Source organism: Oncorhynchus mykiss, chromosome 25 (genome assembly GCF_013265735.2).
Source record: "Oncorhynchus mykiss isolate Arlee chromosome 25, USDA_OmykA_1.1, whole genome shotgun sequence".
Lineage (NCBI taxonomy): Eukaryota > Metazoa > Chordata > Actinopteri > Salmoniformes > Salmonidae > Oncorhynchus > Oncorhynchus mykiss.
This window is the reverse complement of record NC_048589.1, coordinates 13,466,803-13,484,430: the sequence shown is the minus strand read 5'-3', so window position 1 is coordinate 13,484,430 and position 17,628 is coordinate 13,466,803. Positions and strand designations below refer to the sequence as shown.

General features: G+C 43.2%; 1 protein-coding gene across 15 annotated transcripts in view; it reads left to right on the top strand.

Moving 5' to 3' along the window:
- The window catches only part of LOC110505383 (myelin transcription factor 1-like protein), a 138,877-nt gene that overhangs the window by 96,085 nt on the left and 25,164 nt on the right, over positions 1–17,628 (top strand). For all 15 annotated transcript variants that reach the window (XR_005039510.1, XR_005039509.1, XR_005039511.1 and 12 more), the window contains 4 exons: positions 8,777–8,911; positions 14,023–14,113; positions 15,693–15,803; positions 16,580–16,806. Coding sequence is in view for 12 of the 15 variants with exons in the window: in XM_036962444.1 (XP_036818339.1) it covers positions 8,777–8,911; positions 14,023–14,113; positions 15,693–15,803; positions 16,580–16,806 (564 nt within the window). In the remaining 3 variants the exon portion in view is untranslated. The remainder of the gene's footprint in view (positions 1–8,776; positions 8,912–14,022; positions 14,114–15,692; positions 15,804–16,579; positions 16,807–17,628) is intronic.

The following is a 17,628-nucleotide window of genomic DNA, read 5'->3' as shown; positions in this document are numbered from 1 at the left end:
TATGGTAATGGGGTCCATTTGCTATGAAAAGCGCGACCTGTCTCCAGCCACAATCGATATCCTCTGCTTTCTAATATGCATTCCACTTGGCTCCCTCACGTACTCCACTCTTCACTGTCCTCCATTAGGCGGCATCAGGCAGAGCCGCCGTGATGTGTGTGTGCATGTGTGTTCCTTTTATTGGAATGTAATTCATTTTAAACAAGCATAGATTGAAAGTTCAGACTGCATAAGTGACACAAGGGAAAGCCATTTACCATGCCATTATGAACTGTGACTTAACAGTTCTTTCTCAGTATAAAAACAGGCCTAGTCCCCACTGTCTGATGCAGTCGTACCCTGTAAAAGGGGAAAGTCAGACACGACACAGACACAGTGTACCAACCGTATGTATCCTAATATGAGACTGTCATAAGAGGAAGGCCCTAATAATGTACAAGGAGGTAATGAGGGTCGTGTTCTGATCTATGGAGTCACAGGGAACTCATCGGGTGACTCACTATGTCTGAGTAGGTGTATCTGTACTTCAGTGGCGGTCGGTGCCATTTAAGATGAGGGAGGATGATCATTTTTTCTTATGAGCCTGGCCTTATTTCTATTACAGCATATTGGATGACTCTCATTCATAGTCCATTCACTCAGCTCAATGTAACATCGATAGGTCTAGGCGGCTACATGATAGTCTACTACTGTACATAAATGTTCCCTGTACCCATCATGAGGTTGCTACAACCTAGCCTATGAGTGAAAGTTTATGAATGTCGAGAGAATTTTGAGTAATCAAGGCGACAGACACTGACACATTTAATCAGGGGCTCCACTTTGGTTTTAGAAGTGGTGGGGGGGGAATAACCTGGTGGGGGGCTGGTGGTCCTCCCCCAGAATATGTTTGGGCATCTAAAGATCCTTCCCTGCATTTTTACACAATCCAATATGCCATCTCTATTTAGAACAAAAAGTAAGCAAAAATGGCAACGGTCTTCAAGCTAGGTAAGAGATCCTTACTGAATATGTTTAAGTGATCAATACGACTGAACTAGAACAAAGGTAATTATTTTAATAAATATTGTTTTGCTCCTTTAACCAATAGCCTAACAAATGATCAACTCTCGAAAAAACGTCTTTATTAAGACATCCTCTATTTCAATTTTCAGCCTGACCGACCAGCCAGCCCAAGCCACCTGCACGCCCGACTCCCACCAGTCTAGTCAAATCAAAACAAATCAAAGGTTATTGGTCACATACACATGGTTAGCAGATGTTAATGCGAGTGTAGCGAAATGCTTGTGCTTCTAGTTCTGACCAGTGGAGGTGTTGTTTCCTACTTTCAACACCTGGGGGCGGCCCGTCAGGAAGTCCAGGACCCAGTTGCACAGGGGGGGTTCAGACCCAAGGCCCAGAGCTTAATGATGAGTTTGGATGGTACTATGGTGTTGAATGCTGAGCTATAGTCAATGAACAGCATTCTTACATAGGTATTCCTCTTGTCCAGATGGGATAGGGCAGTGTGCAGTGCGATGGCGATTGCATCGTCTGTTGATCTATTGGGGGCAGTAAGCAAATTTGAAGTGGGTCTTGTGTGTCAGGTAAGGTGAAGGTGATATGATCCTTAACCAGCGTCTCAAAGCACTTCAAATCAAATCCAATCAAATGTTATTTGTCACATACACATGGTTAAGCAGATGTTAATGTGAGTGTAGCGAAATGCTTGTGCTTCTAGTTCCAAACATACAGTAATGTATAACAAGTAATATAACAATTTCACAACATCTACCTAATACACACAAATGTAAAGGAATGAATAAGAATATGTACATATAAATATATGGATGAGCAATGGCTGAACAGCATAGGCAAGATGCCGGTAGAGTACAGTATATATAGTACATATGAGATGAGTAATGTAGGGTATATAAACATTATATAAAGTGGCATTGTTTAAAGTGACTAGTGATACATCTATTACATTCATTTTGAATTATTAAAGTGGCTAGAGTTGAGGCAGTATGTTGGCAGCAGCCACTCAATGTTGGTGATGGCTGTTTAACAGTCTGATGGCCTTGAGATAGGAGCTGCTTTTCAGTTTTCAGTCTCTCGGTCAATAACTCAACTCTCTCCCAACACAATTTCCTTCCCATTTTACACCTTTATTTATTTGTATTCCCAAGGGATAGGTTTGGAAACAAAAAAACAAAACAAAAAACCCCACATACACCTCAAACATACATTAACACACAAACAGCAAATCCTCCATATAATTCATCTCATAGGACAAATAGTACTGTAGAGCTACTTCTACTTGCACACAGTATAGCTGGGTCGCCCCGTCCTGTCCCTAGGGATGCACCACCCTGCAGCTCCCCAACCCAACACACCCCAGTCAGCTTTAGGTTCTTAGTGAAACATTCATTGTTGGTTTCAATAATTTAGGCCAAGGCCATAGTGACAACACACAGGATGGCAGACCCCCAGGGCCAGGACTGAGTAGCCCAGCAGCTAGGGATTGTCTAAATAGGTATTTCCCCTGACGTGGGAATGTTTTCAATACAGACTCCTTTAGTTGTTCTGTAATCCATATAAGTCATCCAGACCTTATGAAAGTTGCACAGTATACCCTTAATCTTGTAATCAATCAAATCTAGTGGTACATAACTTGACATTGTGGGAGGATAACCAACCTTCCAATTAATGGCAATGCATTTATTAGCCACTATAAATGCTAGGTTACACAGTTTCTTCTTGATAACAGTCTCCAATATCAACATTTCCAAGCAAACAAAAACAGGGAGAAGGTAGAGTCTGTAGATATGCTGAGATAAAATAACATACGCTTTGCCAGAATTCAGCCAGCCAGCCTTCACAAGACCATAACACATGCAAATATGTCACCTTTGTGCTTTAAACCTCCAGCAGAATAGTACAATTTCTGAGTCCATGATATTCAGTTTCACTGGAATATAGTACATTCTATGGATGGTCTTAAACTGCACTAATATGTGTCTGAGATTATATGAACATGGCTGGGCATTCTAACCTATCAGTATCCATTCATCATCATCAATAGTCTCCCAGGTCTTCGTCACATTTTTGTTTTACATGTGTCATGCCATCGGGGAAAAGCCTCTATCAACCCTTGAAACAGTTTCTAAATCAACTTTGGCGGTTTGTCAGACTGCCTTAAAATAGTATCTGGCTTGTCCAGTGTTTGCTGCACAGAGGAAATAAAATGTTGTATCTGCAAAAATCCCCCTCACCTCCATCACAGACTGGTCTTCCCTGGTTGCCTGACCCTGTCGTGGCCCCTGTCACCATCTGATCCTCTTAAAATGAGGCATGAAAAAGAATTACCTTGGTGTATTATTAGGCAATAATGGAAATGATCATTATTCCCAGATCCCAGACTGTAGCAGTAAGATTAAGTTTCTGTCCTGTAGCCACTGTAGATCCACCCATCAATTCAAGATGGAATTTTGTGTCATTCAATGATATTGTTAATGTCCTGCCAAATTCACCTCCGTAGACTGGTCTTCCCTGGCTGTCTGACCCTGTTGGGACATCTGTCACCGTCTGATTCTGCTAAAACCTGTAGGTACCGACAGAGATCATTGCGGCGAGATCTGCATTTTTCATGCTGCGGGTGGGAGCGTGTGGTCAGACAGGCGACTTTGGGAGGATTTTTTTTTTTGGGGTGTCCCACAGATTTTTTGTATGCGTTCGCCTACCTATAGTATTAAAAACACGTTTTTCGCTTTATTCGCGTTCACACATAATTTGCTGCTTCAACTTCAGTAGCCTACCTCTCCTAGTTGGTTGTGAGAGTTCAAGTGTGCCTAGTATGTGTGGTCTCTTTGAAATAGAGTAGGCTGCCTACATGGGAGGAGAATCACATCGCAGTCAACTTGAATATGAAATTAACTTAAATATGATTAGACTGTAGTTCACGATAGTGTCTGTATATTGATAATGGAAAGAAGTAGGGGGCGCTCAACCAACATGAGTCGAAGTCAAATCAAAACATGTAGTCATTGAAAAGGAGTGAGGGAGCATTATTGTCTCTGCCTGCAAATCGTCCTGCTAAAAGGTAGGCTATATCTATACGACTATGCAAAACGTAGGAAGTGTCGCTGTCATCATTCTTGCTGCTTCCAGTTCAGTAGCCATACCTGCGGGATCAGGTGCGCGCATGTGGTTTCAATTAAATAGAGTAAGTTATAGCCCAATCCGGCCGACGAGACATTTACAAAATATATATATTTTTAAATGATTTATTTTTTTCCCCCCAATTTCATGGTATCCAATTGGTAGTTAGTCTTGTCCCATCACTGCAACTCCCATTCGGACTCGGGAGAGGTGAAGGTCGAGAGTCGTGCATCCCCCGGAACACAACCCAACCAAGCCGCACTTCTTCTTGACACAATGCCCGCTTAACCCGGAAGCCAACCCCACCAATGTGTCGGAAGAAACACTATATGCCTGGCAACCGTGTCAGCGTGCATGCGCCTGGCCCGCCACAGAAGTCGCTAGAGCACGATTGGACAAGGAAATCTCGGCCTGCCAATCCATCTCCTAACCCAGACAATGCTGGGCCAATTGTGCACCGCCTCATGGGTCTCATAGTCCCTGCCAGCTGTGACGGCCTTGGATTGAACCCAGGACTGTAGTGATGCCTCAAGCACTGCGATGCAATACCTTAGACAGCTGCACCACTCGGGAGGCCCCCCGCAAATTGATTTGGACAAACAATTGGTCCTCCAAAAAATGTGGCCCTCCGTTGAATTTCGTAATCCCGATGTGGCCCTTGAGCCAAAACATTTGCCCACCCCTGCTATAGCCTATGCATGGGTGGAGAAGCAAGGGGCAGTTATCTTTCCAAAGAAATGTACTTCCTAAATAGGTATTTGACTAGGCTTACTAGTTTACTACATTGACTAGAAATAGGCCTAAATGTTGATCACCCATATTTCTCTAACTCTGCTCTCTTCAAACTACATCTCATGAGTACACAAGGCGAGACACAAATGTAGACACAGGAAGCAGATGGTTGAGCTCCGAGATTTATTAATCCAAGGGGTAGGCAAAAGGTAGGTCGGGGACAGGCGAGAGTTCATGAACTGGGTCAGAGTCCAAAACAGTACCAGACGAAGGACATTCTCGAGGTCAGGCCAGGCAGGGGTTCAGTAACCAGATCAGAGTCCAAACAGTACAAGGGGATAGGCAGGCTTGAAGACAGAACAGGAAGAGTGGTCAGGCAGGCGGGTAAGGAGTCAGGACAGGCAAGGGTCGAAACCAAGAGGACTAGAACCAAAAGAGACTGGGACAAAATAGGAGCAAAGAAAAATGCTGGTTGACTTGGTAAACAAAACGAACTGGCACAGAGAGACAGGAAACACAGGGATATATACACCGAGACAATCACAAGGACAGGTGAAACAGATCAGGATGTGGCACATCTAGCATATTGGCTGATATAGCCCAGTAATACAATATAAGGGCCAGTAATACAATATAAGGGCCATGTACAAATCTCTAATTCAACCTATTATTCTTGCGCATTTGATTTTACCTGTAGGGTGCAAAATTGCTTGGACCATGGCTGGCAAGAGAGCTGCGTCACATACACCTAAAATAACATTGCTAGACTGCAGTTGGGTTTGGGACCAGTTCTTGTTGCGAGTGCGAGTCGGACAGAAAGCCAGCAGTGCTGGCAGGAGCAGGAGCAGGATGAAGAAATTGGTCCCACGCAGACCTCTACAGTGCACCTCTCCCTACAGTGCACCTCTCCCTACAGTGCGCCTGTAGCTGTTTATTACTGTGTCAGGTTGAAAAGGAGGGAATTAGCTCAGGAAACTGACAGATCAATAACGTTACATTGCAATACTGACTAATACTGCACTATAAAAACGTCAGAATATCAACATTCAGTCATTTGACTGCTGGTTTCATAATTTGATTCAGGTCTAGTGTGATCGAGGCAAAAAGAATAGCTAATGTTAGCCAACTTTTGGCCAGCTCTCTCTCTATTGGTACATCAGCTGGCAAAATCTATCCAAGTTAATTTACTTCTGAAACGGGGCAGAACAAAGACTACAAAACATTTCCAAAACAACAACGGGTGTTAGATAGTAATAATTGCCACCTTATATCGCTATCTGATAGATAACTAGACCCGTCCCCCCATCCCCAGTGAAAGTTGTGCCCCTGCATTCAATACCACCTTGCACATGCTTGCCTGCATCCAGCTGATCTTGTCCAACAGTTGCAAATGAGCAAATTGAGGTATGTTTATCCCTGTGTTGTTCCGTTTGCTTCTGTTTAAGATTTTTTTTCAACAGGTTCGGCGGAATGAATATCCGCAAACACAGTTCACTTTCATTGTAGCCACATAAAAACAGCATGATAATTTTGCTCATTGTATATGTACAGTAATTCCTTCTCGCAAGTATCTACGCACTCTCCTCTTCTCACCTTATCCCTTCGCTTGTGAACTTCAGTACACAACACATCAGCCATCTATGACTCGGCGAAAAAAACATTCCGAGCCAAACCTTCATATCATGACCGCTAACCGCTAACGTTACACACAGCTTACATCGTTGTCATGTCATAGTCAACATAGCTACAAGAACTAACGCGTTAGTAAACCTGCTACAATCATGTAGTACAGTGTACAGTCAGTCACACCCGCGGGCCCTGGTGGCAATAAATTAATAAAACCAAACTAGTGTTGAATAGCCATAGCCAGCTAGCTAACATAGCATCTCTCTCTGTTTGAGCCGGGTGTTTGAGTAGGGTAAACTAGCTAGCTGCATTTGCTAGCAAAGTGAAAGTTTAAAAAAATATAACCAAATATGGCTCTGTCTCTCTCTCTCTCTCTCTCTCTCTCTCTCTCTCTCTCTCTCTCTCTCTCTCTCTCTCTATTTTGCTTCTCCTTAATTAATTTGATAAGAACTGTTCAACTATTGTCTTTCTCTCTCTGAGTAAACTAATCACCACATTTTATGCACTGCAGTGCTAGCTAGCTGTAGCTAATGCTTTCAGTACTTCATTCTTTGATCCTTTGACTAGGTGGACAGCATGTCAATTCATGCTGCACGAGCTCTGATAGGTCTGATAGGACGATTCTCCGGAATTTGTCATAATTACTGTGTAAGTCTATGAAAGGAAGTGAGAGCCATGAGCCTCCTGGGTTTTGTATTGAAGTCAATGTACCCAGAGGAGGACAGGAGCCAGCTGTCCTCTGGCTACACCATGGTACTACCCTACAGAGTGCTGTTGAGGCTACTGAAGACCTTCATTGCAAAACAGTATGTTTTAATCAATTATTTTGTGATGTGAAATATATTTAGGATAGTTATTTCTAAAAAGGATAACTTTCTTAATGTTTCAGTATTTCTATTTTTATGAAATTCACTGGGGATGGTCCTCCCCTTCCTCTGGGGAGCCTCCACTGCTGTCTCGTCCTCTCTATTGTTCTCTCTGTCTTTTTTTGTCTCTGTCTTTTCCTCCCTCTCTCTTTACCACGCCGTCTTCCTGTGTCTGTGTTTATTTTGGTTATTCAGTAAGTGGTGGAGGTGAAGGTCATTGAAGCCTTTCAAACTTGACTTAGCAGACTATCTCTCTGTGATCCTGCCTTTCTCTGACTTCCCTCTCTTTCTCTGTCTTTCTCGCTCTAACCCTCTCTCTCTCTCTCTCTCTCTCTCTCTCTCTCTCTCTCTCTCTCTCTCTCTCTCTCTCTCTCTCTCTCTCTCTCTCTCTCTTTCTCCCGCTTTGACTGTCACTCTGTGGAAGATGTGAAAGGAAATTCATCCCCTCTCTCTCTTTTGCTCTTTACCCTTTTCCTCCTCCTCTCCCCCTTACCGTACCAAATATTTTCATCCACTTAAATGGCGCACGGAACATCTATTATTTCTGTGTTTTTGTGTTTCACAAACAGCTTATCAGCCAAGGAACAGTTGAGATCCTTACTATCATTTTATGGAATTCCAAATATACATTGTATTTGCAGTGTATTTGAGTGTAGCTACTGAATATCCTAACACCAAAGAACTATCCATGATCTTGTTACCCGGTTGAAGACATTTGAAGGTGGGCTGTTGCACCTGATGCCGGTTGGCATGCGATGCCATCGCTGCTTTTGGATGGTAACACTATCTGATTGAGTTTGGAGGAATAGAGAGGGTAAGGTTGGGCAAGGGAAAGACAATCCCCTCCGGTGTGCATGTGTGCGTGTCTTATTTTGACCAATAATGACCTTCAGTACAAATAATTGGTTGAAGAAAATCTGACTTACTTTGTCTTGGACATGGCAACACATACTCTTCGCTGCTACAGTTGTGGCTTTATTCAACAAGATTTTGTCAAGTGGTGTGAAATATGTTCTGTTACTATGGCGATGATATACTGTAGCTAACCTTATGTTATGTTCCCGCAAGGTCCCATGTCGGCTTAGTGAAATCAGTGGCAGGTTTGTGATACCGCTTTTAGCCTCGACAATTCTTCAAATGACGTTGTTTGGTTGCTGTGGTTATAAGCATTCTCGCACTAGCAGCACACTGTTCAAGATGACTTTCACCTCGTTCTGACAGGGTCACTGGGTTTGCTGGAAGTGTTAAAATGTGCTGCTTTCAATGAAGCAAGCTAATTTCTCTCTCTCTCTCTCTCTCTCTTTCTCTCTCTCTCTCTCTCTCTCTCTCTCTCTCTCTCTCTCTCTATCTCTCTCTATATATATCTCTCTCAATCCCTTTCTCTCTCTGCACCTATGTTTTTGTGTGTTTAGATTCATCGCGTGGAGACAAGAAAGAGAGCCGGTGCCCGACACCGGGCTGTGATGGCACAGGTCACGTGACGGGGTTGTACCCTCACCATCGGAGCCTGTCTGGCTGTCCACACAAAGACAGGGTTCCACCTGAAAGTAAGAACTGCACTTTCACACTTTACTTAAGTGTACCATTCTGGGGTAAATTCAGTTTCAGTTCAGTCTGTTTCAAACTCTGGAATTGAAATTGAATTGACACTGCTTATAAAGCCAGTGGCTCTCAGTTTATTGCAGGGTTTGTTTGATGTATTGCATTGCAAGGTCTGCATGTTTTGGTTTCTCTGTGTTTCTGTCTGAATGCTGTGTGTTTATTGTGGCTGATCTTCGTTTGTTATGGCTGCTCTGTGTTTGCTAGACAGGTGGGGACTGCGCTGGGAGGTCATGCGGGCTACAGCTGCTCTCCTGGCATTACCTTTGCATGCATGGGGTCATGGATTTGCTTGTGTTAGTCTATGACTGATTACCTGTCCAGTCTACTGTGCAATGATGGGGGGGAAACAAGGCCTCAGAGATGAGTGGCAGAGTACAGCAGTGAATGGTGGGACTGTTCTAGCACTGTCTACCAATGAGTTAACATCACTAATTATTGCTGACCAACAGCCAGTGCTTCACAGCACTTGACATTCCCACCCACTGTTGGATAAAGATAATTTATTTTACTTAAGCAACTTTTTTTTTTGCATGTTACTGTACTTTGACTCCCTAAATTCATATGATGTTTACCTCACAAAGTAAGACATAATTAAGATCATGATTTATAAAACTCTCTTCTGCTTGGTGACACTGTTAAGTGCCTGTAGAAAAGTCAACTGTCTCTGTCTGGCAATAGTCACCAGCAGTGAGTAAGACTGAGTACGCCTATCAATCTCCCCCGCACAATAAACCCCATAAAGTTATTTCTATTCTTTGCTCAATTAAATTCAGTTGAATAAAAGAGAAGTATTATGGCTTTTTGCAGCAGATCAACTGCAGCGGCGATAAACATTAGCCCTCAGCGAATAGGCACCCCAGTTATTTGGTTTCATTCACCTTGTGCAAACTTCTCAATAAACTCTCTTCAACACGTGCTATTAACCCAGAGTCAGAAGATTACGTTATGACCTGCCATGACCCAGACTGCTATTAAAATAATAGCTTTTTTTTTATAATGGCACATAAATCATTTAACATAAGACATGGCCTTATAAAGTAGCCAGTTATCAGACATGTCTTTTTTTGCTTTGAGTACCATGCTTAGAGCTAACAGTTTTCCCTTACCTTGTGACCTTACCAGGAAAAAACTCCTGGGCCTAGCTATAGCCTAGTTATAGCACCAAGGTATAATAAATGTGTACTCCTAGAGGTTTAGGATGGGGAGAGTTTTTGACCTTGAGGGTGCAAACCCCAAAATGGGTTTTAAAATAGGCTTCGATCGATTGTCATAGGATCTTTTGGAGGTAACGTCCGTGTTCCCTCTCCTATTTCTTATTTGTGTTGGTTAAGCTGACGTTTTGGAAAAATAGCATAAATGTTTCATTTTGGAATTAAATCATGTTCATTCTAATTGCAACTCACAGTGTGACTACGCAGAAAAGGGTCATTGTAAGGAAATAACACACACACACACTCACTCACACACACGCACATACACAGACAGGTATGTGAGGTATCGACAGAACTCTGCTTTATAATCCATTATCCGCCATGGAGCAGCTAGCCACAAAGTTTCTCTCTGACCATCAGTGGTCAATAGCCTCTCAGTGCAGACAGACTCAAATGTCCTCTACACACACACACACACACACACACACACACACACACACACACACACACACACACACACACACACACACACACACACACACACACACACACACACACACACACACACACACACACACACACACACACACACCACACCTGCTGACAGCGAGGAGGCAGAGAGAGATAAAAGCCCGCCCGTCTATTAACACATTTACAGTGTAGTGGACAATAGATTATTAATGCAAGGTCTTCATTTAGCAATCACACAGCGCACAAGACACTTCCTAGGGAAATCTAGGATATTAAAATGAAGCGACGCTACAAGTTAATTTTCGTGTTTGCTCAGTGTTGAATGTCAAATATTTAAGCCGCTCATAACAGATCTTTGTTTTTGTTCCTGAAAGTGGTGTACCTATGAATGAGAGTACAAAACACAATACCTCTGTAGCATACACTTTTCAGGAATCACTGCTTTTTTATTTTTGTGAAATGTTCCACGATGCTCTAAGCATACAGTGAATGAGGACAGGCAAATCCAACCATTTCCAGTCATTATAACTGTTTCTTTGTCATGGTCAGGGAAAGTAGTGATATAATCTAACATAATGTATTGGCTCTCGGCGTGTTGAGGTGGAGGGACTTGCCCAATTAGCTCTTCTGAGCTCGAATTAGTATGCCAGAGAGTGAGGATGACGAGGGTCAGAGTGTAAGGGGGTGATAATGATGAAGCTGACGCAAAGAACAGTTTTAACCCATACAGGAGGGCGTCTTTCTGGCCCCTCTCCTCACCCCCTCCCCTCTGGTGGTTCTCAACCGGGGTCCCTTAGAGACGTCCGTGGACAGATCATTACTCTAATTGGCTGCCGTGGGGAGAGCAGACTATACTTCCACTCCTATTTGATATATCTTTAACCAAAGCCTAAAGAATTGTGTGTCCACAGGTGTGGAAGGAAGCTAAAGTCCCACTGCCTAAAAATAGTTAAGCACCCTTTGCAGGCTCTAACAGCCGCCTAATCAGTTTGCTGCCTGTTCTTAGTAAGCTGATGGAGTTAACTACTGACCTTCAGCAGTCATAATATAGAGAAGGGCACTCAACTTCTACTGCACTGACTCAGATGACTGATGATTAGTTAAAATAAATGTATAAATAAGATGATAGTTGGAGCTGTATTGTTAGATACAGTGCAGCCTTTGGTGTTATTGATCATAAATTGTTATTTATGGCTTTACGTCACCTGCCATCACATGGTTGGAGAGTTACTTATCCAATAGAACCCAGAAAGTGTTCTTCAATGGAAGCTTCTCTAACATCTGATATGTAAAGGGCGGTGTCCCTCTAGACAGTTGCCTTGTGCTGTTACTCTTCTCTATTTTTACCAATGATTTGCCACTGGTCAAGCTCGAATGGCTATGTATGTGGAGGATTCCACACTCTATAGGTCAGAACCCAAAGCCAGTGAGCTCACTAACATTCTAAATAAGGAAACCACGCATCTTAACACCCGCCTGCTTAACCCGTTCAACGGACAACCGAGGTCAGACTGCAGGCACCCGGCCTGACACAAGGAGTCGCTAGAGCGCAATGAGCCAAGTAAAGCCCCTATTTCCAAACCCTCCCCTAAACCCGGATGACGCTGGGCCAATTGCGTGCCGCCCTATAGGAATCCCGATCACGGCCAGTTGTGATACAGCCTGGGATCAAACCCAGGTCTGTAGTGACGCCTCTAGCACTGCGGATGCAGTGCTTAAACCGCTGTGTCACTCGGGAGGCCCCGATGTTCTGTGCTTTTGACACATAAATCAACTGTACTAGTTGTTCTGGCTCTGGTCTTGTCCCATCTTGATTACTGTCTGCTAATCAAGTGTAGCAAAGAAAGATGTAGCAAAACTGCAGCTGGCTCAAAACAGAGCAGCATGCCTTTAACAGTACATACAGAACTAACATCAACAACCTGCATTCCAGTCTTTCCCGGTTGAGGGTTGACGAGAGATCAACTACTTCTCTTCTAGTTTTTCGGAGAGATATTATTGCGATGAAAATTCCAGATTGTCTGCATAATCAAATAACATACATCTCAGACACCCGTACATACCCCACAAGACATGCCACAAGAGGCCTCTTCACAGTCCCCAAGTCCTAAACGGATTCACGGCAACAGTAATATGCAGAGCCATGATCACATGGAACTCCCTTCCATCTCCTATTACTCAAGTAAAAGTAAAATGACCTTAAAAAAAATCGCTAAAAAAAAACATCCCATGGCAGGGACTGTAAAATGACACACACACAAACAAACACACACGCACACGCACACACGCACACACGCAGACACACTATCACACTGTACCGCACACAATCTACATATTTTCCTTTAGTTGTATTGTTTGTATATTGTTGTATTTTGAAATTGACGGACTGCTCTTGTCTAGCAGTGTCTCTGTGTTTTGTTACTTGTCGTGTTTTATGTTTTTGACTGTAACCCATTTGACTGTTTTAATGGTAAATGCTATCAAAGGCAGGAGCATCTTAAAACGGGTGGATGTATAGGAGTATATATAAGAGTATAGTCTACAGTATACACTGTATATAGAAAAATAAATATACTGTATGTGGCTACTTGTTCTGTTCTCTGCATGCCTCAAGCTGCCTCTGGTATATGTCTCTGGCTATGTCCTAGGCTAGTATTCTTATACCCATGTCAGACAGACGATTTGGTATGTTACCGGCATAAGAAAATATGGCAATATTTATATGACCCCCTTTGAAACAGCCCCTTTCCTTCGAACCTATTTGTAGGTTTTCCCCTTTTATACATATCAGCTGGTAACTGGCAAATTGGGACAGATGGGAGGTGTTGTTAAACCATGGGCGCTGTTTTCAGTTCAAATTAGGGAGGTTTTAAGCAAGTCTTAAACAAGTGAAGTGTTCATGAATTTACCTGCAAAAAAAAGCAGAGAACCATTCACACAGATCCAATACCTGTATTTTGGTTTCAGGCTCTGTGAAAATGCAGGAATCACGACAAGCTCTTTAGGTGGCTGGCTTTTGTTTTCCCATGTGTTTTACGCCATACCCCTTTCAGATATATGAAAAGGCTGGTATAAAAATGCAGGCATGTTAAATTAGTGGGATTTTGGTCTGTGTATAAAAGGGATTTTAGATGGCTTCTTCTTCGCAATACTCTCCATCTCCAATCAACACTGATTTCAAAAGGCTATAGCAGTGAAACCAGTATGGTGGCAATAACAAACACTGTCTGCCCTTTCAGGCTGTACTGCTCTATAGGGAGGAGGAAGGAGGTCATCTCAAATTGCTGGCACAGATCCTAATGATAACGATGATGATAATACCAAGCTGCTCAACCTCTCACACACTAATGATACTGTCTGGTTGTGTGGGCTTCTAACCTTCCCTATCTCTCTCTATCGCTCTCCTGTATGTCTGTTTGTCTGTCTGTGTGAAGTCCTTGCTATGTATGAGAATGTTCTTAAGTGTCCTACACTGGGCTGCACGGGACGCGGCCATGTCAATAGCAACAGAAACTCCCACAGAAGGTGAGTCGCCCAACAGGACTGGCAGCCATCTTGGGAAATGCCAGGATCATCTGTGTTACGTCCATCTTTTGTTCAGTTGGAGATTTTATTTCTTTCCCTCCAATGACGGGCTGTTACTTTATCCTTGTTTCTTTCCTCTTTATCAATATATTTTATTTATTAAGTGTTTTACTTGACATTCATGATCATTTCTTTCACTTTGTTTATGTTCTATTTATTTTCTCAAGTGTTTATTGTTTGATTGATTTATTTTATTTGTATCATCTACTTGCCAATAATTTTGTGTTTGTATATTGTTGCACAAATGTCACTATTTTTATTGATTGCGATGGAAAAGGGGCTTACAGAAGTATTTGGCTTTGGATATCTCAGTTACCACAACCACACCTAATTATGTGGTTGCTTGTCTAAGGCTACATTTGGAGTCACGCGTGAAATGCTGTAATCCACACCTCTGATGAAAGAATCACAGATCAAGGCTTCCGGGAGAGAAGCTGTGTGTATGGGTGTTGGTATTGAGAGTGGAACTGAAATAGCCGTGTGCTCCCCTCTCCTGTCACACGGCTAGAGAGCGAGAGGTGAGAGAGAAAGAGAGAGAGGAGAGGGGAGCAGATCAGAGCGGGAAAGAATGAAAGGAGAGAGAAGGATGAGAATGAGTGGAGTGTCACCCACAGCAGATTTTGTGAGAGTCAGGGTGTATCAGCAGCCATTAGCACCTCTCTACCACTCTGGCAGGAGGGCTACAGACCTGGGAAGACTGGAGCTCTCTCTAGCTGAGCACAGTGTCACTCACACACTGACACTCAGACAGGCATGCACACACATACTCACACACATAGACACACGGTACAGACACACACACAGACATGCACACGCTCAACTTATCAGACAGTCGTGTACACTAACACACTCACACGCACTTGCAAATCACACACACACACACACACCTAAATGAACACCTACTAACTGATACTCACACCTCGAGAAGACACCTCTCCCTCCACCTGCGCTGGTTCAGGGCCATGATCTGAATAACCTCTCTACTGGGACTTGAAGCCTCTTTTACACTTCACAACATTTATAAAGAAGAATTTGTGAAATTACATATAATGATCAGAGCCTTTGTTAAATGTGGTTGATTGGCAGTATCTCAAACAGCTGTGCTGCAATAACATGTCCTTTATTAACCTTGGGAGTTTGGTGTGTGTGTTTTGGGAGGTTGTTTGGCCGGTGTGTTTGTGTGGATTGGGTAGCACGGACATTGATTGTGTTGGTTTATCCTCTGAATCCACTCAACCAAAAAAAGCAATCTGTTATAATAACCAACTGCGTTGTTGTCATTTAAAACGTTTGATGAAAATATATGATATTGGAAATTAACCAAAAACTCATTGAAAGGCAGGTAGGTAGATGGATTATCAGTTAGACAGACAGACAAACAGACACGCTGGCAAACCAGCAGGCAGACAGACAGGTGGTCAGAGATGCATTGAATGGGACCATTATATTGGTTCAGATATGATCAGCCTCACCTCCATTACTGGTTGTCATACTCATCCCCCCTCTGTTGTCCTTTCAGCCTGTCGGGGTGTCCAATCGCTGCAGCAGAGAAGCTGGCTAAAGCCCAGGAGAAGAGCATCGGGTGCGATGGCTCCTCCAAGTCTAACCAGGGCTCTGACCGAGTGCTCAGGTACTGTTCACTGCTCACCACACCACACTCAGCTTCCATATGGACCACCTCACTGGTAGATGCAGTGTCCAACGGCCTGAATATATTAATTTAATACTTTACCAGGGTTGGGTTTCATTCATTTTCAAATTATTTTACTCTTCCTGAATTTGAATGGAATTGGCCCCATTCCGGAGCACTACATTATATCCTACCTTACTATAACTCAGCTTGCATTAGTCAGTCAATGTTGGAAGGTTTTTTAATTATTGTATTATAGATTTTCATATTTCTTTATGTCTGTTTGATTTCTTTATCTTTTGATCTCTCAGACAGTTATCGTTTGGAGACGCTCCACATTCATTTTCTTGTTTATGAAGTGAAAGCCTTTATCGGGTTTTAAAGAGCTGAATCATTTCAACAAAAGTTGTTTTGATATGCAATGGTAGATATAACATTTCTATCCAATTAGACTTCATCACTAATTAAAGCTCTGATAGTTTCTAGATAAAAACATTTTTGTAAAATAATATCAGAGAAAATGCATGGCTTTAATTATGAGTTGTGTTTGGGTGAGACATTTTCAGGAAACAGCATAGACATGTAGCTTAGATGAACTTAAAGCTAAATCCAAGGATTCTCTTAGGCTAGAGTTGACTGTTGCCTTGCCTTTTCCCTTTTCTACGTTCCCCTCCCCTTTCCCTACCCCCTCTTCTCCCTTCCCCCTCCCCTCCCCTGCGTGATGTTTGGTGCCTCTGCTCTGTCCAACCTACACCCCCTCGTGGTTTATTTTCCAGGCCTATGTGCTTTGTGAAACAGCTGGAGATCCCTCAGTACGGCTACAAGAACAACGTGTCCACCAGCACGCCACGCTCCAACCTGGCCAAGGAGCTGGAGAAGTACTCCAAGACCAGCTTTGACTACAGCAGCTTCACAGACAGCAGCCATGGCAACAATGTCTACGGCAAACGGGCCATCGCACCCAAGCTCCAAGGCAGGGACACTTCTCCTAAAGGATATGATGGTACAGTCCATCTTTCTGGCACTTCAGCTTTATCTGTTACCTACTTTATTGTTGTTCAGGTAGTCAATATGAATATTGTGTCAGTAGAATAATGAATATCCTTGCTTCTGTGGTTTGGTTTATGAATGGTCTGCATTCCAAGCCTTTATTCTCCACAGATTCATTGTATTTTGTGCCCAGTCTTTCCAAATTCACCAATATTTTTACTTCCCAAAATCCTTATTGTTGAATGCATCCCCCCCAGCCAAACTTGTAATGAATACTGAGGTAGAAAAAGGTGTAGATTCACACGCAGAGCGCGGCAGGTGTTTATTTCGCCTTCGCAGGAATCGTGGTCACAGGTAGGCAATGGTCATACACAGGCAGGCAATGGTCATACACAGGCAGGCAATGGTCATACACAGGCAGGCAATGGTCATACACAGGTAGGCAATGGTCATACACAGGCAGGCAATGGTCATACACAGGTAGGCAATGGTCATACACAGGTAGGCAATGGTCATACACAGGTAGGCAATGGTCATACACAGGTAGGCAATGGTCATACACAGGCAGGCAATGGTCATACACAGGCAGGCAATGGTCATACGCAGGTAGGCAATGGTCATACACAGGCAGGCAATGGTCATACACAGGCAGACAATGGTCATACACAGGCAGGCAATGGTCATACACAGGTAGGCAATGGTCATACACAGGTAGGCAATGGTCATACACAGGTAGGCAATGGTCATACACAGGTAGGCAATGGTCATACACAGGCAGGCAATGGTCATACACAGGCAGGCAATGGTCATACACAGGCAGGCAATGGTCATACGC